A 27,749-nucleotide genomic window follows, 5' to 3' on the forward strand; every position below is an offset into this window, starting at 1 on the left:
AGTGCGCAGGCTCTAGAGCACAGGCTCGGTAGTTGTGGCACACAGGCTTAGTTGCTCTGAGACATGTGGAATCTTCCCTGACCTGGGATGAAACCCGTGCTTCCTGTATTGGCAGGCGATTCTTATTCATTGCATCATCAAGGAAGTCCTTTGTCTTTCTCTTTCTGACTTACTTCACTTAGCACATGCTGTGAATGACATTATTTCATTCTTTTTTATTAGTGAATAGTATTCCATTGTGTGTGTGTGTATATATATGTATATATATATACACACACACACATACCACATCTTCTTATCCATTCATCTGTTGATGGATGTTTAGGTTGCTTCCATATCTTGGCTATTATAAATGGTGCCGCTATGAACACTGGGTTGCATATGTCTTTTCAAATTAGCATTTTTGTTTTTTTGGAGTATATACCTAGGAGTGGAGTTGTTGGGTCATATTGCAGTTCTATTTTTAGTTTTTTGAGAAATTTCTATACTGCTTTCCACATGGTTGCACCAATTTACATTTAGGGAGGTGACATTTAAACTGGGTTTGGAACAAAGACTGTGGTTTAAGAAGCACAGAGGGAGAACGTTGCAATTAGAGAAACAGTGTGTATATGTGTATACAGTAGGAGAGCCACCAAGGAGCTCTCCATGCTTGGGGGAGAATGGGATGCTTTTCACATAGAGGAATTTAGTGGCAGAAGATGAGATGGACAGGTAAATCTTGAGTGCCATGCGAGGGCACTTGCACTCGCAAAGAACACTTTTTAACCCACTAGTTAAGGAGATCTACACCTGAGTAACTCTGTCTGGGCATAAATGTCAGCTCCTCCTTTAGCAAACTTTATCACTTTCACAATTAAGTAACTCTCTGGACTATAGTTTCCTTATCTCAAATATGGACACAATACTACTATTTATCCTGTAAGGTATTTAAGAGGCTATATGACAGAGGTGTTCTGTGTACATTAGAAAGCGTTAGTCACTGAATCACACCTGACTCTTTGTGACCCCATGGACTGTAGCCTGCCTGGAATTCTCCAGGCATACTGGGGTGGGTGGGTGTGTGTTAGTCGCTCAGTCACTCTTTGCAACCCCATGGAGTATAGTCCACCAGTCTCCTCTGTCCATGGAATTCTCCAGGCAGGAATTCTGGAGTGGGTTGCCATTCCCTTCCCCAGGGGATCTTCCAGACCTAGGGACTGAACCCAGGTTTCCTGCATTGCAGGCAGATTCTTTACCATTTGAGCCACCAGGGAACCCCCTCTGGATGTGTTGGATATCTAGATATTTTTTAAGCCTGTCAAGCTCATTCTCACCATAGAATCCTTGCAGTAGCTCTTTCCTGCATGTATCATGTTTTACCCCTAGATCTTATATGGGGCATGCTTACCACATTCTAATCACAAACGTCAGTTCCATAGAAAAGGCTTTCCTGACTCTATAGTCCAATGGAGCCACCCAGTCCCTCACTTCCATATCACTTTCCTTTAATTCTCTTCATGGCATTTTTCTCTATCTGAGATAGGAAAGGTCATATGTGTCTTATCCTGTATTATATTTCCCATTTAAGAATTGATAAACACATTGTATACAGTAACTAAATATTTTTGGAATCAATGTATTGACTTTAGATAGTCATTTAAGCAACCCATACCTTGGTTTCAATTTTTGTAACATCAGGATTGAAATACTACCATACATAATTGTTGGGAGAAATCTAGTGAGAAAAACACATGGAATTTTTTCCAGTGTATTTGAAATTATGAGTAAATACTGGTTACCTACATCACTGCCTTGTATATTTTTTGCCCAGTAATTCAGTACTTAAACAACACACAAACATTGCAGATAATGATATATTTTCTCTTTTCTTCAAGCTTTGTGGATCCTGCAAAAATACTTCCCAGTGTGTTTCTACCAGTCTGTCTCCAGTCTACAACTCCACACCAATGTCTTCTCACTCTTTTTCTTTCATTCCCTAAACAGTGCCTGAAACCAAGCTCCCTATTATTTGGAACATCTGTATGTTACCTTCATGCTGTAATCTCAAACACATAGTAGATATTTTAACAACTGATAAAGACAACGTGAGATAGTTGAGTTCTTATAAGAACTATGCTGCAAAGAAGCCCTGTCCACCAGTACATCAGTTAGCTTTATCCTGGAAGTTTTCCTGAAAGCTCAATAATTGATCAGAACATCATGAACCAGATGAGCCATCCAGGATTAGAATAGTCTCCATGATCATTTTGCTTCCATGATCTGCCTGAATGACAGACAATTATTGAACAACTCTGCTTCAGCTCATAGTTATGTACAGAAAATTAGCATACATTTCAAACTGGCATAAATTTGAAAGTCCACTCATTCTTAAGTCCATTCACTGACGTAATAGTCAGCCAAGCAGCCACTGCCTCCTCCAGAGCACCTCTAAGGATAGAATTATTTTCCAAGAATGTTTGGAAGCTATTCAAAAGTTTTTCCTTACTTCTCTTTAATATTGATTCAGTCAACATTGTTAAGTACTTCTCTATGCCAAGTTATAATTAGACCACGCATAAAACATTTTATATCCTTTATTCCTCATACTCTTGTAAGTGAGAAAATAAACATTTTCTATATTTCTCTCATTCCTGAAGATTCTGATTGTAGAAGCTGGAAAGGGGTGATAAATTAGGGAGCTCCTAGAATATATATTTGGGCCTACTCTATGGAATTTATATATACTCCCCTATGAGAATCTTTTTCTTCATCACTCTAAGTCCTAACGTAGAATTAAGCCAACTACATTTAACTTCCATTTCTCAGGCTTTTTTGTTAAGAGTTGTCTTGTCAGTGTCTATGATTAAGGGCATCAGTACTTTCAGCAGTCTTATCAGAGTCTTAACCCCAGGAACCTCTGTACCTTTGGAGGAGAGTTGCTACATACACCAAGAGAATGGGCAATCATACCACAGTGAGCACCTTCCTTCTGTGGGGATTTTCCAGTTTCTCAGACCTGCAGGATCTCCTCTTTGTGATGGTTTTCTTCTCCCATGTGACCATCCTAGCCGCAAACACATCCGTAATGCTGGCCGTCAAGCTCAGTCACAACCTTCACACTCCCATGTACTTTTTCCTCTGTGGCCTCTCCTTTTCAGAAACCTGTACCACTGTGGTAGTCATCCCTCGCATGTTGGTGGACTTGCTATCAGGCAGTAAGTCCATTTCTATTCCTGAGTGTGCCACACAGATGTTTTTCTTCTTTGGCTTAGGAACCAACAACTGCTTCATCTTGGCCGCCATGTCCTATGACCGTTACACTGCTATTCACAACCCACTGCACTACTCCATCCTCATGACCCGGAAGATCTGCTTTCAGCTGATGATGGCTTCTTGCATCACTGGGGTTGTGGTGTCACTGTGCATCGTCCTCATAGTATTCAACTTGTCTTTCTGTGACTCCAGCATCATCCAGCATTTTTTTTGTGACATTACACCTATAGTCTCCCTTGCCTGTGATTACACCATTTTTCAGAAAATGATTCTTCTTGCCTTCACTGCCTTTGTGTTGGTGGGCAGCTTTATTTTAACTATGATTTCCTATGTCTTCATTGGGTCCATAGTTATGAAGATGCCTTCAGCCAAGGGGAGGTATAAGGCCTTCTCAACTTGTTCCTCCCACCTCACTGTGGTGTACACACACTATGGATTTGCTGGCTTTGTCTATTTGAGGCCCAAGAACAGTGACTCATTCCGTGAAGATATGCTGATGGCTGTGACATATACAGTGCTGACACCTCTGCTTAATCCCATTGTTTACAGTCTAAGAAACAAAGAAATGCAAACAGCCCTAAAGAAAGTACTAGGCAACATATGTAGGTTTTCCCCTTAGGTAGTAAATAAAAGATCCCTCAACACTTCTAAAATTTTTATAGTGCAAGCTTTGATAAATAAAAGTAGAGAAAGTGAAGTTATTTTTGTTCAGTCGATAACTCCACGGACTGTGGCACACCAGGCTCCTCTGTCCTCACTGTCTCCCAGAGTTGGTTCAAATTCATGTCTATTGAGTCAGTGATGCTATCTAACCATCTCATCTTCTGCCGCCCTCTTCTCCTTTTGCCTTCACCTGGAGTACTTCCAATACAAATCATCACTTTGTTTTACAAAGCAATTAAAATGTGTTCTAATGACTAATATGTTCTGGTCTTACTCCTTTTCTGCCATAAAAACTAGATGTAGTTTTAAAATATTTTTAAACAAAATATTTAAAAATTTTATTACATACATACATATACACACATATATATGCGTGTATGTGTGTGTGTGTGTGCGCGCGCGCTTAGTCGCTCAGTTGGTCTGACTCTTTACAACACCACGGACGGTAGCCCACCAGGCTCCTCTGTCCATGGGATTCTCCAGGCAAGAATAATGGAGTGGGCAGTCATTCCATTCTCCAAGGGATCTTCCAGGCCCAGGAGTCAAATCCAGATCTGCAATGCAGGTGGAGTCTATCTTCTGAGCCATCACGGAAGCCCAGGTATATGCATACACACAAGCATATATGTATGTAGTAAGTGTATCAAAATGTTTTAGAATATTGTATTTTCTTTTTTTATTCAAGTATAGATTATTTGGGAATACTATATTTTCATAATTTTGGTTTCCTTTGGAGAAGGAAGAAAATTATATTAAAAAAGGATAAGAGAGAATGAAAGAGGGAGAAAGAGAGGAAAGAGAAAGATCAGTAATTTACATAATCAAAAAAGAAAGCACACACACACAAATTTAGTGTTGAAATGAGTGAAAGACCACAATAGAGAGAAATTTTAAAAGGGAGAGGATATATGCATATGTAGGCTGATTCATTACCTGTACAGTAGAAACTAACACAGCCTTGTAAAACAACTATACTCCAATAAAAATAAAAAAAAATTGGAGTATAGTTCCTTCACAATGTTGTGTTAATTTCTACTGTACAGCAGAGTAAAACAGCTATACATATACAAACATCTCCCTTTCTTTTGGATTTCTTTCCCATTTAGGTCTCCACAGAGCACTGAGTAGAGTAGGTTCTCATTAGTTAGCTATTTTCTATGTACCAGTGGTGTATATATGTCAGTCCCAATCTCCCAATTCACCCCATCGCCTTTTCCCCCTTGGTATCCATACATTTGTTCTCTCTGTCTGTCTCTCTATTTCTGTTTTGTAGATAAGATTGTCTATACCAATTTTTTTTTCAGATTCTACAAGTATGTGTTAATGCACTATATTTGTTTTTCTTTTTCTGACTTACTTCAACTCTGTATGACAGTCTCTAGGTCTATCCATGTCCTTCCCAATGACCCAATTTTGTTCCGTTTTATAACTAATATTCTATTGACTATGTATACCACATCTTCTTTATTTATTCCTCTGCTGGATATTCAGATTGCTTCCATGTCCTGGCTGCTGTAAATCATGCTGTAATGAACATTGGGGTGCATGTGTCCGTTTGAATTATGGTTTTCTCTGGGTATATGCCCAGAGAAAATTAATTTTAAAAAACTAAAAAATACAAGGAAAAAAAGAGAAAATATTTGTTTAACTCTATTCAAAGAAATAAGGAAACTAGGTGGGAATGGATGAATTTCTGAAAAAATAAAGTGATGAAAGTTACTTCAAAACTAATAGGCACTTTTAGCATGTCAAATTCCAGGAATAAGACAGATACCTGTCAAAGAGCTACTCTTTTCAACCCCAAGGAAGGAGTATGCTAGATGATTTCATAATGGACTTCCACAAGTCCTCAAAAGGCAAATAACTGAAATGCTGAGTTAGAGCATAGACAAAGATAAAGAGCTTTGAATTTATGCAAACCACAGAAGTGGAAGGTGCTGTAAAGAACTGAATCTGAGGCCACTTGAACTAAGGGAGAGGCTGTAGGGAAGGCTGGACATCTGAGGCCATATTGTCTAATAGCACATCCATATGGTGAGTGACATTCCCGATGTTGTAGCTGGACTCAGGGACTGAGATGGGAGAAAGAATCAAGGGGCTGGTGGCAAAGTCCTTAATAAATGAGAAGAAACTGGATGGTTAGTAAAGGACTCTGAGGAAAAAGTGGTATATTGTTTCATTGCTGGATAGTATTGGTGTCTATAAGTGAAACATTATGTCATGAAGATTGTTGGTAAATGATTTAGCAATGTGGTGAGGGGCTAGGAGGATGTCAACCTTGTGTGCAGGTGTTTGTAGAATTGGGAAGTGAGCAACTTCTCTTCAGTAGAGCTGAGAAGGCCCCTCCTTGGATAGCTAGGTTTGGTTTAGATGGAAAGGTAGATCATGTACTTAGTGAGAAGCTGATAGGTGGAATAGAAAGAAGATTTCAGAATCAAAGTTAAACCTATAGGATAAAGCTTAGCAAGGAAAGAGAATTTTGACGAGACAAAGCAGGGAGTTGTGTATGAGTGAGTACTGGTGAAAAGAGCTCCCAAATGGCTTGCAATTGGGATTCACATCACAGTTTCATTGATTGTAGGTAGTGTCAGAGACTATTGGGTCTGTGGTTCTCATTCTTTGCTCAACATTGAATTAAAGTTTGGCTAGAGTTCTCTGACCAGCCATTTCACAAACTGCATCATTCCATTTTCACAAATTTCCCTGCTAGTGTGAAAAATCTCTAACTCCTCATATAATTATCTAAACTTTTTATTTCATTATTTAAGTCCCCAAATTTTGACCAAATTGAGTTTATCTCTGGGGTGCAAGTTTGGTTTAACACATGAAAAATCAATGTAATATATCACAGAAACAGAATGAAAGCTAAAACCACATGATCAGGTCAATAGATATGGCATATTCACACAATGAAATGTTATTCAGTCATTTAAAAAAATAAGGAAATGTTGCTATTTGTGACAACATGGATGTATCTGGAGACAAAGGAAGTTAAATTCAAAGTAGTAGAGAATAGAATAGTAGTTACCAGTGCTGGGGAGGTAAGGGGAATGGGAAGATGTTGGTCAAAGGGTACAAAGTTACAGTCATGTAGGATGAATAAATTCTAGAGATTGAATGTAATATTATAACTATAGCTCATAACACTGTATTTTACAGTGGAAATTTTCTAAGCATCAATTTAAGTTACTCCTTTCACACCTGAAAAAGATAAGATGTGAGGAGATGAATATGTTCAGTTCAGTTCAGTCACTCATTTGTGTCCAACTCTTTGCGACCTCATGGATCACAGCATGCCAGGCTTCCCTGTCCATCACCCACTCCCAGAGCTTACTCAAACTCATGTCCATCGAGTCGTTAGCTTGGTTGTATTTATCAATTCACGATGTATATGTATGTCAAAACATCAGGCTGAACACTTTAAACACGTAAAATTTTTATTTTAAAAGTCTTAAAATTGTTTTAGAGGTTAAAAAGAACATGGCAACTAGCACTTTATATCATATCATTTGAATGGAAACCATTGTGTTTTTAAGAAACATTTCTTTGATTGTTGTGAAAAATACATAACATGCTCAACTTTTGTTTCCTCAGTTCATAAGCTAGTGCTAGGAATAAAGGAGACACTAAATAAATAATTCATTGATTAGAATTAATGTTTAACCAACAGATACTAGTTGAATGCTTGCTCTGTACCAGACACTGTACTTTGAGTTAAGGATAATTAGTTCAACCTCCCACATTACTACTTTTACCCACCCACCAAAGTTTCTGCAACTGCATTTCCAACTCTCAATGACCAGTTAACTCTTTTTTTCCTTCATGTCTCAGTTTAAATGTCATTTCCCCAGTAAAGCTTTTCTTGAGCCTCACAAATAAATGCATTTGCCAAATGATATTATGTGAAGTAGAGACAGAGCAAAAAGATACAACCTGGAGCTTTTGGTAGTGAGGTGGGGTATACATAGAACTTTGAGGTCAAAGATGCCTAAGACTTGTGAGGCCACGATACTGGCGAGGGAAAAGAAAAACAAAACCTATAGAGCAGTGAGCCTGAAATTCTATATATAATTTCTCATTATGGAATTTGACTACTTCCAAGTTGCACATGGGTTTGTGAGATATCAAGCACCAGTGTAAATCAGCTTATGAGAGCTTGAAGATCTTAGCAGAGATTTGGGCATTTTGCAGCATTGGTTTCATAGAGTTTGGTATATACGCTGTTTAAGGTAGAGGGGACCCACAGCTCCATATACTTTTGGGAGTCCTGAAATACTATACCTTAGGAGTAATTGCTACATCCTAGGAACAAGGTCAAGCCAGAAATAGATCATCTCCAGCAAAGCACAACACCCAACCTACACTGGAAACACCATCACTTTCTATTAGGATGCACCTTTAGGAATCATACTGTACCTGGAGACATCAGTCCTTTTTTTAATTTGAATGACCCCTTTGGGCACTATGTTTTCATTTCCTCAGAGGGATCAAGCTAGTGCTTTATTTTCCTGCCAGAATAAAATTGAATACGTTATGGAAGAAGATTAGCTCATCTAGAACCTCTAAAATGTTTAAAAAAAAAAAAAACATATCTATTCTTAATTGAAGGATAATTGCTTTTCAATATTGTGTTGGTTTTTGCAAAACATCAGCATGAATCAGCCATCGGTATACCTATGTTCTCTCCCTTTTGAACCTACCCTCCATCTCCCTCCCCATCCTAACCCTCGAGGATGTTACAGAGCCCCAGTTTGAGTTCTCTGAGACATACAGCAAATTCCCATTGGCTATCTGTTTTTATGTATGGTTATGTATACATTTACATGTTACTCTCACCAAACATCCCACCCTCTCCTTCCTCTCTCCTCCACCATGTCCATAAATCTGTTCTCTATGTCTGTGTGTCCATTATTGCCCTGCAAGTAGATTCATCAGTAGCATCTTATCAGTACCATCTTTCTAGATAAGTCATAGAGGATCTTGTGATGGTTTATGTCATGGGCTGTTCTGCCTATGTTTTTCTCTAAAAGTTTTATAATCTCTGATCTCAAATTTAGATCTTTAATCCATTTAGGGTTTATCTTTGTGTATAGTGTTAAGTAGAAATGGAGTTCTTAGAAGAACTGGAGTTCCTTAGAAGAAATAGAGTAGCCATTATAGTCAACAAAAGAGACCGAAATGCAGTACTTGGATGCAATCCCCAAAATGACAGAATGATCTCTGTTCATTTCCAATGCAAACAATTCAACATCATGGTAATCCAAGTCTATGCCCCAACCAGTAATGCTGAAGAAGCTGAGGTTGAATGGTTCTGTGAAGACTTACAAGACCTTTTAGAACTAACACCCCCAAAAGATGTCCTTTTCATTATAGGGAACTGGAATGCAAAAGTAGGAAGTCAAGAAACACCTAGAGTAACAGGCCAGTTTGGCCTTGGCATACAGAATGAAGCACGGCAAAGGCTAATAGGGTTTTGCCAAGAGAATGCACTGGTCATAGTAAACACCCTGTCCCAACAACACAAGAAAAGACTCTACACATGGACATCACCAGATGGTCAACACCAAAATCAGATTGATTATATTCTTTGCAGCCAAAGATGGAGAAGCTCTATACAGTCAGCAAAAACAAGACTGAGAGCTGACTGTGGCTCAGATCATGAACTCCTTATTACCAAATTCAGACTTAAATTGAAGAAAGTGGGGAAAACCATTAGACCATTCAGGTATGACCTAAATCAAATCCCTTATGGTTATACAGTGGAAGTGAGACATAGATTTAAGAGACTAGATCTGATAGAGTGCCTGATGAAATATGGATGCAGGTTTGTGACATTGTACAGGAGACAGGGATCAAGACAATCCCCAAGAAAAAGAAATGCAAAAAAGCAAAATGGCTGTCTGAGGAGGCCTTACATATAGCTGTGAAAAGAAGAGAAGCAAAATGCAAAGGAGAAAATGAAAGATACACCTATTTGAATGCAGAGTTCCAAAGAATAGCAAGGAGAGATAAGAAAGCCTTCCTCAGTGATCAGTGCAAAAAATAGAGGGAAATAATAGAATGGGAAAGACTAGAGATCTCTTCAAGAAAATTAGAGATACCAAGGGAACATTTCATGCAAAGATGGGCTCAATAAAGGACAGAAATAATATGGACCGAACAGAAGCAGAAGCTATTAAGAAGAGGTGGCAAGAATACACAAAAGAACTATACAAAAAAGATCTTCATGACCCAGATAATCACACTGGTGTGATTACTCACCTAGAGCCAGACATCCTGGAATACGAGGTCAAGTGAGCCTTAAGAAGCATCACTACAAACAAAGCTGGCAGAGGTGATCGAATTCCAGTTGAGCTATTTGAAATCCTAAAAGATGATGCTGTGAAAGTGCTGCACTCAGTATGCCAGCAAATTTGGAAAACTCAGCCATGGCCAGAAGAACTGGAAAAGGTCAGTTTTCATTCCAATCCCAAAGAAGGGCAATTCCAAAGAGTGTTCAAACTACCACACAATTGCACTCATCTCACACACTACTAAAGCAATGCTCAATATTCTCCAAGCCAGGGTTCAACAGTATGTGAACTATGAACTTCCAGATGTTCAAGCTGGATTTAGAAAAGGCAGAGGAACCAGAACATCAAATTGCCAACATCCGTTGGATCATCAAAAAAGCAAGAGTTCCAGAAAAACATCTATTTCTGCTTTATTGACTATGCTAAAGCCTTTGACTGTGTGGATCACAACAGACTCTGGAAAATTCTTGAAGAGATGGGAATACCGGACCACCTTGAGAAATGGCTCCTGAGAAATCTGTGTGCAGGTCAGGAAGCAACAATTAGAACTGGACATGGACCAATAGACTGGTTCCAAATCGGGAAAGGAGTATGTCAAGGCAATGGCACCCCACTCCAGTACTCTTGCCTGGAAAATGCCATGGACGGAGGAGCCTGATGGGCTGCAGTCCATGGGGTCGCTAAGAGTCGGACGTGACTGAGCAACTTCACTTTCACTTTTCATTTTCATGCATTGGAGGAGGAAATGGCATCCCACTCCAGTATTCTTGCCTCGAGAATCCCAGGGACGGGGGAGCCTGGTGGGCTGCCGTCTACGGGGTCGCACAGAGTTGGACACGACTGAAGCGACTTAGCAGCAGCAGCCACAGCAAGGCTGTATATTGTCACCCTGCTTATTTAACTTCTGTGCATAGTACACCATGAGAAACACTAGGCTGGATGAAGCACAAGCTGGAATCAAGATTGCCGGGAAAAATATCAATAACCTCAGTTATGCAGGTGACACCACCCTTATGACAGAAAGTGAAGAACTAAAGAGTCTCTTGATGAAAGTGAAAGAGCAGAGTGAAAAAGTTGGCTTAAAACTCAACATTAAGAAAACTAAGATCATGGCATCTGGTCCTATCACTTTATGGCAAATAGATGGGGAAACAGTGGAAACAGTGTTTTTATTTTATTGTATTTTATGTTTGGGTGGCTCCAAAATCACTGCAGATGGTGACTGCAGCCATGAAATTAAAAGATGCTTGCTCCTTGGAAGAAAAGCTATGACAAACCTAGGCAGGGTATTAAAAAGCAGAGACATTACTTTGCCAACAAAGGTCCATCTAGTCAAAGCTATGGTTTTTCCAGTAGTCATGTATGGATGTGAGAGTTGGACTATAAAGAAAGCTGTGCACTGAAGAACTGATGATTTTGAGCTATGGTGTTGGAGAAGACTCTTGAGAGTCCCTTGGACTGCAAGAAGATCCAACCAGTCCATTCTGAAGGATATCAGCCCTGGGTGTTCTTTGGAAGGAATGATGCTGAAGCTGAAATTCCAGTACTTTGGCCACCTCATGCAAAGAGTTGACTCTTTGGAAAAGACTCTGATGCTGGGAAAGATTGAAGGCAGGAGAAGGGGACAACAGAGGATGAGATGGTTGGATGACATCACCAACTTGATGAGCATGAGTTTGAGTAAACTCTGGAAGTTGGTGATAGACAGGGAAGCATGGCATGTTGCAGTCCATGGGGTGACAAAGAGTCGGACATGACTGAGCAACTGAATTGAACTGACCTAGAATTCTACCTAAAATAGAAATCTCTCTCAAAAATGAGGGTTCAATAAAGATCATTTTATAATTTTTAAAAATCTACTAAAATTCATCACCAGAAAACTTGCCTTAAAAGAGAAAAAATGGTTTTTTAAAAGCAGTGGTAAAACTAATGTAAGGTTTAAAGAAAGGAGTGAAGGACACCAGAAGAATAAATATATAGGAACCTAGAGGAGGTACCGGAGAAGGCAATGGCACCCCACTCCAGTACTTTTGCCTAGAAAATCCCATGGGCGGAGGAGCCTGGTAGGCTGCAGTCCATGGGGTCGCTAGAGTTGGACACAAATGAGCGACTTCACTTTCACTTTTCACTTTCATGCATTGGAGGAGGAAATGGCAACCCACTCCAGTGTTCTTGCCTGGAGAGTCCCAGGGATGGGGGAGCCTGGTGGGCTGCCATCTATGGGGTCGCACAGAGTCGGACACAACTGAAGCGACTTAGCAGCAGCAGCAGCAGACGAGGTACCCTAGATGAGGGAATAGCTTTGAGAAATAATTAAGAAACTCAATTGACCTACATGGATAGGTAGATAATGATACTGTCTTACCACTTCTATGGCCTCAGATTAAAACAGAAAAAAGAAAGAATATCCTCTTATAGAACACCAAATAGCAACTTTATTGAGGTATAATTTACATATGCACAATTTAGGTATACAGGTTGATGACTTTTGGCAAATGTATACACTTTTGAAATCACCAACTGAGTCACAATATACAATGATTTCCTCACCCCTAAGGAATTATCTCTTGGCCCTTTGCTTCCAGTCTTCTCCAACACTCCACTACAGATAAGTGTTTTGTGGAATCTCAGAAATGTCAGTAATTTCATAAATTCTAATCCACATCAGATGAACATCTTCCTGAAATTTATATAGACTGTCTTTAAATATCAGAACAATTCAGGATCTTTTACAGTTTCCCCAAGTTCAAATCCTGCCTTTTATTAATATGTAACAATCTACAACCCATAATAAGTAGGAAACTTCCCCCAAAAAATTATGCAGAGGATTTTTTTATTGTTCCTGCAGGGGTGTCCTTGACCCTTAGTTTTGGGTACACTGTTTAGGAAAGACACTTTTTACCATTCCTGATATATTTTCCCCAACTTTTGGAGAGGCATCACTAGCATAACACTCCTGACATCTAAGCCTTTGCTTCTTCTTCCTCTAGGAATAAATTAGCTGATGGTAGGTTTTGAACAGAAAACTAGATATGCGATTGTATTCATTTGTAAGGGCAGTGGTACCAAAATACAATAAATGAGCTATCTTAAGCAACAAAATCAAGATTTAATTCTTAACAGAATTAAGACTCGTTGGCAAAGACCAGGATTCTGGGAAAGACTGAAGGCAGGAGAAGGGAACAATAGAGGATGAGATGGTTGGATGGCATCACCAACTCGATGGACATGAGTTTGTGCAAGCTCCGGGAGTTGGTGATGGACAGGGAGGCCTGGCATTGCAGTCCATGAGGTTGCAAAGAGTCGGCCATGACTGAGTGACTGAACTGACCAAGCAACAGAAACATATTGTCTCACAATTCTGGAAGCTATAAGTCCAAGATGACTGTGACAGGAGAGTTGGTTTCTTCCAAGTGCTGGGAGATCTGCTCTGTGCTTCATGCTTAGCTTCTGGTCGTTTGCTGGCAATCTCTGAAGTTTCTTAACTTGTAGAAGCATACCCATATTTCTGCCTTTATCTCCACATGATGTTCTTTCTGTCTGTTATCTGTGTCCAAATTGTTCTTTTTAAAAGAAGGATAACAGTCATATTGGATTAGAGGCCCAGCCTGCTCCAATATGACTTCATCTTAATTACATCTGAAAGAACCTTGTTCCCACTCAAGGTTATATTCTGAGGTACTGGTGGCTAGAATTCAACATATGAATTTTGGAGGGACACAGTTCAACCCATAACCATCTCAGCACTCCTTCTTCACCCTTTCTCTTGCGACTGAGCCTGGCTTCAGTGTTCTTGACTGCTCTTGGTCATGCCATAGCTGATGGGTAAAGGCCTAAACTCATTGGGGAGGTCTGTTTCCATTACTGCCAGTGACAGAGAAGGAAAGAGAGTCAAATTCTGGGATTCAGGACACAAAAATATATGTGTTCATACATATGTACCCCATTCTCTAATATAACTCTTTGATTCATACAGGTAATATTTTGCTCTCCCATATATCTTCTCTTTTTGTCATTTCCTTAGCTGATTTATAACTTAGGAGGAGAAGATGTATATCAACGTATATCCTCTCCAATAAAGACTGTAGCAGTGCCACACCTCACTCCCTACATCTGGATGACTGCAGTGTTTGAATTCCCTTAGAGTGGAAAAATGAAGGAAGCAATCTCTGCATGGATTTATCATAATCTACCAGGGAGTGTTTAAGGGTCTACCCAAAGAAACTTAGATAGGAAGAGGTCAATGTGTGATGCGTAGAAGGAAAGGGATGGAGGGGGGAGCTGACCATTTTGATGGGTGTGCAGTGAGGATCACCCCAAATTTGTTGGAGTACTAAACTTCAGAAAGATTTATCATTATCATTTATTGAAGAAGGAACATTGGAGAAGAAACAGTTTTGCAAAGAAGTCAGTGAGGGAACACTGAGTTTGAGGGTCTTGGAGAATAGGCCAGTGAAGAAGTTCATTGATCCTCCAAGGAAGGTTGTATTCGGAGATAGGGACACTGCCACACAGAATTTGTCTGACATTATTAATATGCTATAAATAAAATACATTAGCTAAAATCTTAATCATAACCATCGTGAAGGTATATAGGAGGAAGGGAATTGGTTCAGAGGCAGCTACCATAACCAAACTAGATGATAAGCACTTTGGAAAAAGGCAATGGAAGTAGCGACAGAGGACAACTCCTTAAGTAATGGTACAAAGTAGGTGGCGGATATTCTTTGCCTAAACCATGATTTCATATCTCCTATCTCTCAACTGTTGTTAAAGTCCCAACAACCCAGTCTCCCACTCCAGGGAAATGTCAGTGTCCAAAATCTCATTCTAGTAGCCATCTGCTAAGACGGGCTGTGAGAGGAGTCAGCTGAAATTTATAGAGTTTCTTCTGTGCTGTCTGGGTTGGATTTCTTAATTGTCAAACAGAGGATTCATGATCTTTTCTCTGGCTCAAGTAAAGTAAAAATAAACAAAAGCTTTTCTGAGACACTAACAATGTTTCCAAAAGTTGAATTATTCCTTTACCAAGGCAGGGAAGTAGTACCTTTAAGGGTGTACCCTGAACTGCTGACTTGTCAATATTATTGTCTATTACATGCTGTTGATGAGAAGTTTCTTTTCCAAATGATATTTTACAAGATGGTATACAATTAAATTTGATCATTGAGGCCTCTCTAGATTTAAATAGGATTCTATAATTGGCAAGGGGGATTTTAAATAGAAATTATTTTTCAAAGGTGTTCTCAGCTTGAAGAATCCATATTTAGTTTTAACCAAGCAAACACAAATAGCTGTGAAAAGAAGAGAAGTGAAAGGCAAAGGAGAAAAGGAAAGATATAAACATCTGAATGCAGAGTTCCAAAGAATAGCAGGAGAGATAAGAAAGCCTTCTACAGCGATCATTGCAAAGAAATAGAGGAAAACAACAGAATGGGAAAGACTAGAGATCTCTTAAAGAAAATTAGAGATACCAAGGGAACATTTCATGCAAAGATGGGCTCGATAAAGGACAGAAATGGTATGGACCTAACAGAAGCAGAAGATATTAAGAAGAGGTGGCAAGAATACACAGAGGAACTGTACAAAATAGATCTTCACGACCCAGATAATCATGATGGTGTGATCACTGACCTAGAGCCAGACATCCTGGAATGTGAAGTCAAGTGGGCCTTAGAAAGTATCACTACGAACAAAGCTAGTGGAGGTGATGGAATTCCAGTGGAGCTATTTCAAATCCTAAAAGATGATGCTGTGAAAGTGCTGCACTCAATATGCCAGCAAATTTGGAAAACTCAGCAGTGGCCACAGGACTGGAAAAGGTCAGTTTTCATTCCAACCCCAAAGAAAGGCAATGCCAAAGAATGCTCAAACTACCACACAATTGCACTCATCTCACATGCTAGTAAAGTAATGCTCAAAATTTTCCAATAGGTGAACCGTGAACTTCTAGATGTTCAAACTGGTTTTAGAAAAGGCAGAGGAACCAGAGATCAAATTGCCAACATCTGCTGGATCATGGAAAAAGCAAGAGAGTTCCAGAGAAACATCTATTTCTGCTTTATGGACTATGCCAAAGCCTTTGACTGTGTGGATCACAATAAACTGTGGGAAATTCTGAAAGAGATGGGAATACCAGACCACCTGATCTGCCTCTTGAGAAATCTGTATGCAGGTCAGGAAGCAACAGTTAGAACTGGACATGGAACAACAGACTGGTTCCAAATAGGAAAAGGAGTTCGTCAAGGCTGTATATTGTCACCCTGCTTATTTAACTTCTATGCAGAGTACATCATGAGAAATGCTGGGCTGGAAGAAGCACAAGCTGGAATCAGGATTGCTGGGAGAAATATCAATAACCTCAGATATGCAGATGACACCACCCTTATGGCAGAAAGTGAAGAGGAACCAAAAAGCCTCTTGATGAAAGTGAAAGAGGAGAGTGAAAAAGTTGGCTTAAAGCTCCACATTCAGAAAACTAAGACCATGGCATCTGGTCCCATCAGATCAGATCAGATCAGTCGCTCAGTCGTGTCCGACTCTTTGCAACCCCATGAATCGCTGCACGCCAGGCCTCCCTGTCCATCACCAACTCCCAGAGTTCACTCAGACTCACGTCCATCGAGTCAGTGATGCCATCCAGCCATCTCATCCTCTGTCGTCCCCTTCTCCTCCTGCCCCCAATCCCTCCCAGCATCAGGGTCTTTTCCAATGAATCAACCCTTCACATGAGGTGGCCAAAGTATTGGAGTTTCAGCTTTAGCATCATTCCTTCCAAAGAAATCCCAGGGCTGATCTCCTTCAGAATGGACTGGTTGGATCTCCTTACAGTCCAAGGGACTCTCAAGAGTCTTCTCCAATACCACAGTTCAAAAGCATCAATTCTTTGGTGCTCAGCTTTCTTCACAGTCCAACTCTCACATCCATACATGACCACAGGGAAACCATAGCCTTGACTAGACAAACCTTTGTTGGCAAAGTAATGTCTCTGCTTTTGAATATGCTATCTAGGTTGGTCATAACTTTCCTTCCAAGGAGTAAGCGTCTTTTAATTTCATGGCTGCAGTCACCATCTGTAGTGATTTTGGAGCCCAGAAAAGTAAAGTCTGACACTGTTTCCACTATTTCCCCATCTATTTCCCATGAAGTGGTGGGACCAGATGCCATGATCTTCGTTTTCTGAATGTTGAGCTTTAAGCCAACTTTTTCACTCTGCACTTTCACTTTCATCAGGAGGCTTTTTAGTTCCTCTTTACTTTCTGCCATAAGGGTGGTGTCATCTGCATATCTGAGGTTATTGAGATTTCTCCTGGCAATCTTGATTCCAGCTTGTGTTTCTTCCAGTCCAGCATTTCTCATGATGTACTCTGCACATAAGTTAAATAAACAGGGTGACAATATACAGCCTTGATGAACTCCTTTTTCTCTTTGGAACCAGTCTGTTGTTCCATGTCCAGTTCTAACTGTTGCTTCCTGACCTGCATACAAATTTCTCAGGAGGCAGATCAGGTGGTCTGGTATTCCCATCTCTTTCAGAATTTGCCACAGTTTATTGCGATCCACACAGTCAAAGGCTTTGGCATAGTCAATAAAGCAGAAATAGATGTTTTTCTGGAACTCTCTTGCTTTTTCTATGATCCAGCGGATGTTGGCAATTTGATCTCTGGTTCCTCTGCCTTTTCTAAAACCAGCTTGAACATCAGGAAGTTCACAGTTCACGTATTGCTGAAGCCTGGCTTGGAGAATTTTGAGCATTACTTTACTAGCGTGTGAGATGAGTGCAATTGTGCAGTAGTTTGAGCATTCTTTGGCATTGCCTTTCTTTGGGATTGGAATGAAAACTGACCTTTTCCAGTCCTGTGGCCACTGCTGAGTTTTCCAAATTTGCTGGTCTCATCACTTCATGGTAAATAGATGGGGAAAGAGTGGAAACAGTGTCACACTTTATTTTTTGGGGCTCCAAAATCACTGCAGATGGTGATTGCAGCTATGAAATTAAAAGATGCTTACTCCTTGGAAAGAAAGTTATGACCAACCTAGATAGCATATTGAAAAGCAGAGACATTACTTTGCCAACTAAGGTCCATCTAATCAAGGCTACGTTTTTTCCAGTGGTCATGTATAGATGCGAGAGTTGGCCTGTGAAGAAAGCTGAGCACAGAAGAATTGATGCTTTTAAACTGTGGTGTTGGAGAAGACTCTTGAGAGTCCCTTGGACTGCAAGGAGATCCAACCAGTCCATTCTAAAGGAGATCAGCCCTGGGTGTTCTTTGGAAGGAATAATGCTAACGCTGAAACTCCAGTACTTTGGCCACCTCATGCGAAGAGTTGACTCACTGGAAAAGACTCTGATGCTGGGAGGGACTGGGGGCAGGAGGAAAAGGAACAACAGAGGATGAGATGACTGGATGGCATCACCGACTCGATGGACATGAGTTTGAGTGAACTCCAGGAGTTGGTGATGGACAGGGAGGCCTGGCATGCTGCAATTCGTGGGTCACAAAGAGTCGGACACGACTGAGCGACTGAACTGAACTGAAGCAAACACACATTTTAGTGATACACTTAACTTTATACATGGTCTTTTATATTTACAGAAGCTTATCAGAGTTAAATCAATAAAGTTAGTGATGTATGTATGTGTGTGTATGTTAGCCACTCAGTCATGCTAAGTATCAATAAAAATATCCAGCAAAAATATCCCCCAAATGAATAGTTTGTGATGTATAGATTTATGTCTGATTTAATTCAGAAAAACCAGTGTACTCTGGCCACTAGTTTTCTCATAGCCTCTTTCACCTCCTTGTTCCTCAGACTGTAGATGAGTGGGTTCAACATGGGGACCACCACCGTGTAGATTACAGATGCCACTTTGACCTGATCAGCTGAATAGTTCGATTTGGGCATCACATAAACAAATAAAACTGTCCCATAAAACAAAGTGACTGCAGTGAGGTGGGAGGTGCAGGTTGAGAAGGCCTTCTTCCTCCCCTCAGTGGAGCGCATCTTCAGGATTGAGTGGAGGATGTAGCTGTAGGACACAATTATGGTAAACAGTGTGCTTATGAGGACTGATGCTGAGGAGATGGCTGGAGATATCTCAGCAATATAAACATGGCCACAAGAAAGCTTCAAGAGTGGGAAGAGGTCACAGAAAAAATGATTGATTTTATTTGGTCCACAGAAGGAGAGATTCATCAAACAGCCGGTAAATGATGAAGCATTCATACAACCACCCAAGTAGGAGGCCCCCAACAGGAAGAAGCAGACCACTGGGGACATCTGGGTGGAGTAGAGCAAGGGAGAACAAATGGCCACGTAGCGATCATAGGCCATGGTGGCCAGCAGGAAGCACTCCGTAGTCCCAAAGGCAACATCAGAGGCAAGCTGGACTATACAACCAGTGATTGGGATGGCAGTTCTCTCTTTTAAGAAACTCATCAGCATAATTGGTGTAACTGATGTGGAATACCCAATGTCCACAAAGGCCAAATGGCTAAGGAAAAGGTACATAGGCGTGTGAAGCTGTGGGCTACTTCGGATTAAGATGATTATGCTGATGTTTCCCACTATGGTAACTACGTAAACTCCTAGAAAAGTCACAAAGAAGATGGCACATAGTGTCACATTATCCGTTAATCCCAAAATAATGAACTCTGTCACTCTTGTGTGGTTTGCAGCCTCCATCTGTTCATTTAACAGTGCCTATTGAAATCAGAACCACAGGAGATTAAATTGACTGGAATGACCCTACATTTTATATGCATACCTAAGCATAACCTACATATAATCTTATACATATTTCAAATGGTAAATTTGCCTTATTTACAGAGTACTTTGTGCACATAAGCTTTCTTTTCAGTTTCCATGCAAATATTAAAATTGAAGCCTCAGTTACCTTAGGAGTCAGCTGTTTTATTCCTATGTGCATACCATGGAATAAGTCTTACCTGTGTGCAAGGGAGATATGCAAAGGAATGCTTATAGCAATATTGATTGCAATAACATGAACTGTAAATAACATGAATGTTTATAGAAAGAGCAGCTCTTGATATTTCAGCCCCATCCCAAGTATACCTCTAGTCAGTAATCTCTTGTCTTACTAAATGCTGTCTCTGTTTAACCACTGATCAGGCCAAAAAATATGATGTTAACTTTGACATCTCTTTCTTACTTGATCTTTTTCCTGGAATAAAAAAAATTTGATAGCAAGGCCTAAAAGGTGTCCATGTTCAAGATGAAAAATGGAAGTAGAACTTTTACTGCTGTGAGCAAAACTGCAGAATCATCCAGGACTTCACTTCTATACCATACCTTTTTATACTTATGGGATTGTATGAAGCAATACGAAGAGTCTAGATACTTTTATCTAGACTTTTTTTATGGGCAAGGATTAAATGCAAGAAAACGGAAAGATTTGGGAACTTGGATTAATTATGTTTTGGTTTCTTCAGTTCTATTAAGCAACTACAGAGAAATAAGCAGGGGCATATGATGAGGATAAGAGGAAAGGGTAGTTATAGAAGTTGAGACAAAGTGAAGAAAGCTAGGAAACTGGACTGAAAGATTAGCACTTCAGAATACTGGTCCCTTACTTCAAAATAGATCACACAGATCAAGGGCAGGTGAGAATGTATTAATTACCTTCAGACATTTCCATGATTCCTCTAATTTAATGATCAACATACTCTTATTAATAATTTGTTTTTTAAAGAACCTCTATCTCAAGGATTAAGAAAACATATAAGCTATGATAAACCTAGACAGTGTATTAAAAAGCAGAGACATAAATTTACTGACAAAGGTCCATATAGTCAAAGCTATGATTTTTCCAGTAGTCATCTATGGATGTGAGAGTTGGACCATAAAGAAGGCTGAAAGCCAAAGAACTGATGCTTTTGAACTGTGGTACCAGAGAAGACTGAGAGTCCCTTGGACTGAAAGGAGATCAAACCCGTCAATCCTAAAGGAAATCAACCCTGAATATTCATTGAAAGGACTGATGCTGAAGCTCCAGCTTCAATATTTTGCCCACCTAATGTAAAGAGCTGACTCATTGGAAAAGACCATGATGCTGGGAAAGATTGAAGGCAGGAGGAGAAGAGGGTGACAGAGGATGAGATGGTTGGATGGAATCACTAACTTAGTGGACATGAGTTTGAGCAAATTCTGGGAGATAGTGAAGGACAGGGAAACTTGGCGTGCTGTGGTCCATAGGGTCACACAGTCAGACAACTTAACAACTGAACAAAAACAAAAAAACGTGTATACATACAATCAGCAACCACAAACATTTTACTCAGTGTTATATGTGAATCATGACAATGGCATGCTATAGTATGAGTAGTACCAAGATTACGTACACGTGAAGTGTTGATTGCTCAGTTGCGTCTGACTCTTTGCGACTCCATGAACTGTAGCCCGCCAGGCTCCTCTGTCCATGAAATTCTCTAGACAAGAATACTGGAGTGGGTACCCATTCCCTTCTCCAGGGGATCTTCCCAATCCAGGAGTCAAATCTGGGTCTTCCACATTGCAGGCAGATTCTCGACTGTCTGAACCACCAGGGAAGGATTATGTAAATGAATGATCAAATTCTGGCCATTTAAACTAGACAAAGACCCAAACCTGAAGTGAATTGTATATGTTTAAAGAAAATAGATGTATGAAAGACACAAACGTTTTGAAAGTTAGATATGAGTGCCAGTGTGGAAGGCAAAGGGACATGCAGAATACCATGGACTTTGGAGCCATGCAGACCTAGGATTCGTTTCTAGCTCCGCCTCTATCTATTAAATCATAGGCAAGTTATAAGAAATGTTTGCTCTTCTGTTTCCTTACCTGTGAAAATGAGAAAATAATACATACCTCATGAGATTCTTAGGTTAAACCACATGATATTGGTGATTACTCATAGCGCTCTTTATACAACAAATAAATGCTCAATTACTAATAATTGACCTGAAATAAATAACTTGTAATTTCTGATACGTAGAAGAGAATCAACTATTTCTGTGTTCTTAAAAAAGAACAAGTATGCACTAGTGATATATCCACTGCAACACTAGCGATAGTCTTCAAGGATTTGTTGCTGTACAGCAAGGCGTATTTAAGTGAGGTTGGTGTCATTTGGGATAAGGCCCAAATCACCTATGTCACTTGTAATTACTAATTAATTACTTCACTTGTTTTGGAAATCTACTTTGAGAATCCATTGGGACAGAGAAATTATAGGTATATATCTACTGGGACAGAGAAATATTGTGTAAACATAATTATGTAAAAATGTATGAATAAAATATTTTCTCAATACCTTCAAGTTCTATTTATTTTTTGGTTAAATGGAAGAAATAAAAATTTTTATTTCATTAAATTGAAAAACATAACATTTTACTATCCTTAAAATTGATTATTAGATCAATATGACTAACACGGTTGTGACAATTTGTGGTTCTGAAATGCGGCTATATTCAGTGGTCCAGATTTTCATACCACCTGTATTTAGAGATAATTTGGGTTTGTTACTACAATTTAGTTTACAAACATACATCTAATGGAATTGGAGTATTGTTATCAACATAGAAATTGACACACATTTTTAAAAATCATATGAGTTTTCCACATGTATTATAGGTTTATACTAGGGCACTTGAGATACACACCAGGCTTGTTGGCAGTAGACACTGCTGCTGCTGCTAAGTCGCTTCAGTCGTGTCTGACTCTGTGCACCCCTATGGACAGCAGCCCTCCAGGGTCCTCTGTCCACAGGATTCTCCAGGCAAGAATACTGGAGTGGGTTGCCATTTCCTTCTCCTGGCAGTAGACATTGCTCACATGCAAAGTCTTCTCTCTCCCCATTGACCTACCAACACGTGTGCTTTCTAATAGAAAATGAAGTTCACACTAACATTTTTCTTATCATTCTGCCACATTTTCTTATCACAGCTGCCGTACTGACTAGCAGGTTGTCCAGGATACATGGCCACAGTTGATTCTGGCTGTGTTCTTAGATCATGGCCATATAGCTGAACATTCTCTAGCTTGAAGATCAGGTTCCTTTGATTTGGGGCTTGAAGAAACTTATAGATCAATAACCTTCAGAACAAAGGTAAGCCTGATAACCTACATCAGGAGGCTCTAACAGCTCAAACACCTCTACTCCAACAAGTTAGGAAATGGACATGCGGCAAGGTTCCATTTGTCCTAGAAAGACATACCTCCATTAGGCATTAAGAAAGCCCAACTATGGCTGATAAGAGATACAAAAACCTTCCAGATGACATCTGGAAGAATTAAATTCCCTTCACCCCTGCCCTCCTCCTAATATTTTGTTCACATCACTTGATTAATATCCTTTATAGTTGAAGACCTTACTCTGTCCCTATAGTGACAATGCAATGTCTATGGCTAATGATTTTTGTATCCCTCTTTGATGATGCAGTGTTGGGAATATTGTTGTTCTTGTTAAGTCACTCAGTAGTGTCCTACTCTTTGCAACCCCATGGACTGCAGCACACCAGGCTTCCATGTGCTTCACCATCTCCTGGAGTTTGCTCAAACTCATGTCCATTGAGTTGGTGATGCCATCCAACCGTCTCCTCCTCTGTTGTCCCCTTCTCCTTCTGCCTTCAATCTTTCCTGGCACCAGAGTGTTTTCCAATGAGTCAGCTGTTCACACCAGGTGGCCCAAGTATTGGCGCTTCAGCTTCAGCATAAGCCCTTTCAATGAATATTCAGGGTTGATTTGCTTTAGGATTGACTGGTTTGATCTCCTTGCTGTCCAACTGAATCTTAAGAGTCTTCTGCAGCACCAGAGTTCAAAGGCACCAATTCCTTGGCATTCACCCTTTTTTATTCTCTAGCTCTCACATCTGTATATGACTATTGGAAAAACCATATCTTTGATGATATGGACCTTCTTTGGCAAAGTAATGTCTCTTTTTTTTTAATGCTGTCTAGGTTGGTCATCTGCATATAGATGTTTCTCTGGAACTCTCTTGCTTTTTCCATGATCCAGCAGATGTTGGCAATTTGATCTCTGGTTCCTCTGCCTTTTCTAAATCCAGCTTGAACATCTGGAAGTTCATGTTTCACATATTGCTGAAGCCTGGCTTGGAGAATTTTGAGCATTACTTTACTAGTGTGTGAGATGAGTGCAATTGTGTGGTAGTTTGAGCATTCTTTGGCATTGCCTTTGTTTGGGACTGGAATGAAAACTGATCTTTTCCAGTCCTGTGGCCACTGCTGAGTTTTCCAAGTTTGCTGGCATATTGAGTGCAGCACTTTCACAGCATCATCTTTCAGGATTTGAAATAGCATCATCTTTCAGGATTTGAAGGACACCATCCTTATGGCAGAAAGTGAAGAGGAACTAAAAAGTCTCTTGATGAAAGTGAAAGAAGAGAGTGAAAAATTTGGCTTAAAGCTCAACATTCAGAAAACAAAGATCATGGCATCCAGTCCCATCACTTCATGGGAAATAGATGGGGAAACAGTGGAAACAATGTCAGACTTTATTTTTCTGGGCTCCAAAATCACTACAGATGGTGACTGCAGCCATGAAATTAAAAGACGCTTACTCCTTGGAAGGAAAGTTATGACCAACCTAGATAGCATATTCAAAAGCAGAGGCATTACTTTGCCAATGAAGGTTTGTCTAGTCAAGGCTATGGTTTTTCCAGTAGTCATGTATGGATGTGAGAGTTGGACTGTGAAGAAAGCTGAGCGCCGAAGAATTGATGCTTTTGAACTGTGGTGTTGGAGAAGACTCTTGAGAGTCCCTTGGACTGCAAGGAGATCCAACCAGTCCATTCTGAAGGAGATCAGCCCTGGGATTTCTTTGGAAGGAAAGATGCTAAAGCTGAAACTCCAGTACTTTGGCCACCTCATGCGAAGAGTTGACTCATTGGAAAAGACTCTGATGCTGGGAGGGATTGGGGGCAGAAGGAGAAGGGGACAACAGAGGATGAGATGGCTGGATGGCATCACTGACTCGATGGACATGAGTCTCAGTGAACTCCGGGAGTTGGTGATGGACAGGGAGGCCTGGTGTGCTGCGATTCATGGGGTTGCAAAGAGTCGGGCACGACTGAGCGACTGAACTGAACTGAACTGAGGTTGGTCATAGCTTTTCTTCCAAGGAGCATCTTTTAATTTCATGGCTGCAGTCATCATCTGCAGTGATTCTGGACCCCAGAAAATAAAGTCTGTCACTGTTTCCATTGTTTCACCACCTATTTGCCATGAAGTTATGGAACTATGATCCATCACTATGATCTACAGCATCAATAGGATGCTATGATCTTATTTTTTTGAATGTTGAGTTTTAAGCCAGTTTTTTCACTCTCTTCTTTCACCCTCATCAAGAGACTTTTTAATTCCACTTTCCTTTCTGCCATAATGCTGCTGTCACCTGCATATCTGAGGTTATTGATATTTCTCCCAGCAGTGATTTATCCCACCTGGCATTTTACATGATGTACCCTGCATAAAGTTAAATAAGCAGGGTGACAATATACAGCCTTGACATACTCCTTTCCCAATTTTGAATCAGTCTGTTTTTCCATATCTGGTTTTAACTATTGCCTCTTGACCTGCATAAATTTCTCAGGAGGCAGGTAAGGTGGTCTGGGAGTCCCATCTCTTGAAAAAATTTCCACTGTTTGCTGTGATCTACACAGTCAAAGGTTTTCATATAGTCAATGAAACAGAAGTAGATGTTTTTCTGGAATTCTCTAGCTCTTTTGATGATCCAGTGGATGTTGGCAATTTGATTTCTGGTTTCTCTGCCTTTTCTAAATCCAGTTTGAACATCTGGAAGTTCTCAGTTCACATACTCTTCAAGCCTAGCTTGAAGGATTTTGAGCATTACTTTGCTAGGAAGTGAAATGAGTGCAATTGTTCAGTTGTTTAAACATTCTTTGGCATTGAACTTCTTTGGGACTGGAATGAAAACTGAGCTTTTCCAGCCTTGTGGCCGTTGTTGAGTTTTCCAAATTTGCTGGCATATTGAGTGCAGCTCTTTCACAGCATCATCTTTTAGGATTTGAAACAGCTCAACCAGAATTTCATCACCTCCACTAGCTTTGTTCATAGTGATGCTTCCTAAGGTCCACTTCACTTTGCATTCCAGGATGTCTGGCTCTAGGTGAATGATCTCACCATCATGGTTATCTGGGTCATGAAGATCTGTTTTGTATAGTTCTGTGTATTCTTGCCACCTCTTCTTAATACCTTCTGCTTCTGTTAGGTCCATACCATTTCTGTCCTTTATTGTGCCCATCTTTGCATGAAATATTCCCTTGATATCTCTAATTTATTTAAAGAGATCTCTATTCTCTCCCATTCTACTGTTTTCCTCTTTTACATTGTTCATTTAGGAAGGCTTTCTTATCTCTCCTTGCTATTTTCTGGAATCTGCATTCAGATGGCTATATCTTTCCTTTTTCCCTTTGCCTTCTCTTCTTTTTTCAGCTATTGTTAAGGCCTCCTCAGACAACCATTTTGCATTTTTGCATTTCTTTTTCTTGGGAATGGTTTTGATCACCACTTCCTGTACAATGTTATGAACCTCTGTTCATAGTTCTTTAGGCACTCTGTCTATCAGATCTAATCCCTTCAATCTATTTGTCACTTTCACTTTCACTTCACATAAGGGATTTGATTTAGGTCATACCTGATGGCCTAGTGGTTTTCCCTACATTCTTCAATTTAAGACTGAGCTTGGCAATAAGGAGTTCATGATCTGAGCTACAGTCAACTCCTGGTCTTGTTCTTGCTGATTGTATAGAGCTTCTCCATCTTTGCTGCAAAGAATATATTCAGTCTGATTTCAGTATTGACCATCTGGTGATGTCCATGTGTAGAGTCTTCTCTTGTATTGTTGGAAGAGGGTGTGTTCTCTTGGCAAACTTTGCTAGGCTTTGTCCTGCTTCATTTTTTACTTCAAGGCCAAACTTGTCTGTTAAGTCTCTTAACTTCCTACTTTTGCATTCTAGTCCCCTATGATGAAAATGACATCTTTTTTGGATGTTAGTCTAGAAGGTCTTGAAGGTTTTATATAACAATTCAACTTCAGCTTCTTCAGCATTGGTGATTGGGCCATAGACTTGGATCACCGCGATATTGAATGGCTTGCCTTGGAAACAAACAGAGATCATTCTGTTGTTTTTGAGATTGCACCCAAGTACTGCATTTGAGACTCTTGTTGACTGTGAGGGCTACTCCATTCCTGTCCAGTTTAGTTCACTGATTCCTACAATGTCAGTGTTCACTCTTGCCATCTCCTGTTTGACCACTTCCAATTTACCTTGATTCGTGGACCTAACAATCCAGGTTCCTATGCATTATTGTTCTTTACAGCATCAGACTTTACTTTTAGCACCAGACCCATTCACAACTGGGCATATTTCTGCTTTGTCTCAGCCTCTTCATTCCTTCTGCAGCTATTTCTCTCCTCTTTTCCTGTAGCATATTGGACACCTACTGACCTGGAAACATCATCTTTCAGGGTCATATCTTTTTGTCCTTCCATACTGT

The 27,749-nt window shown here is 40.1% G+C and overlaps 3 protein-coding genes across 4 annotated transcripts in view; 2 read left to right on the forward strand and 1 right to left on the reverse strand.

Annotated features, from left to right (window-relative positions):
• The window catches only part of OVCH2 (ovochymase 2), a 276,389-nt gene that overhangs the window by 189,599 nt on the left and 59,041 nt on the right, over positions 1–27,749 (forward strand). The gene's annotated exons all lie outside the window — the stretch shown is intronic.
• LOC147357818 (olfactory receptor 10T2-like) lies at positions 2,939–4,173 on the forward strand. Its single transcript, XM_086340235.1, has one exon. It carries the CDS (start codon positions 2,939–2,941, stop codon positions 3,872–3,874), a length of 936 nt encoding a protein of 311 aa, XP_086196361.1. The 3' UTR covers positions 3,875–4,173.
• LOC147357819 (olfactory receptor 5P4) lies at positions 18,328–19,961 on the reverse strand. The gene has a single exon (XM_086340233.1). It carries the CDS (start codon positions 19,896–19,898, stop codon positions 18,960–18,962), a length of 939 nt encoding a protein of 312 aa, XP_086196359.1. The 5' UTR covers positions 19,899–19,961; the 3' UTR covers positions 18,328–18,959.

The sequence above is a fragment of the Bos grunniens genome, chromosome 15 (assembly GCF_055505025.1).
Source record: "Bos grunniens cultivar Pamir isolate PY7600 chromosome 15, Bosgru_T2T1.0, whole genome shotgun sequence".
Lineage (NCBI taxonomy): Eukaryota > Metazoa > Chordata > Mammalia > Artiodactyla > Bovidae > Bos > Bos grunniens.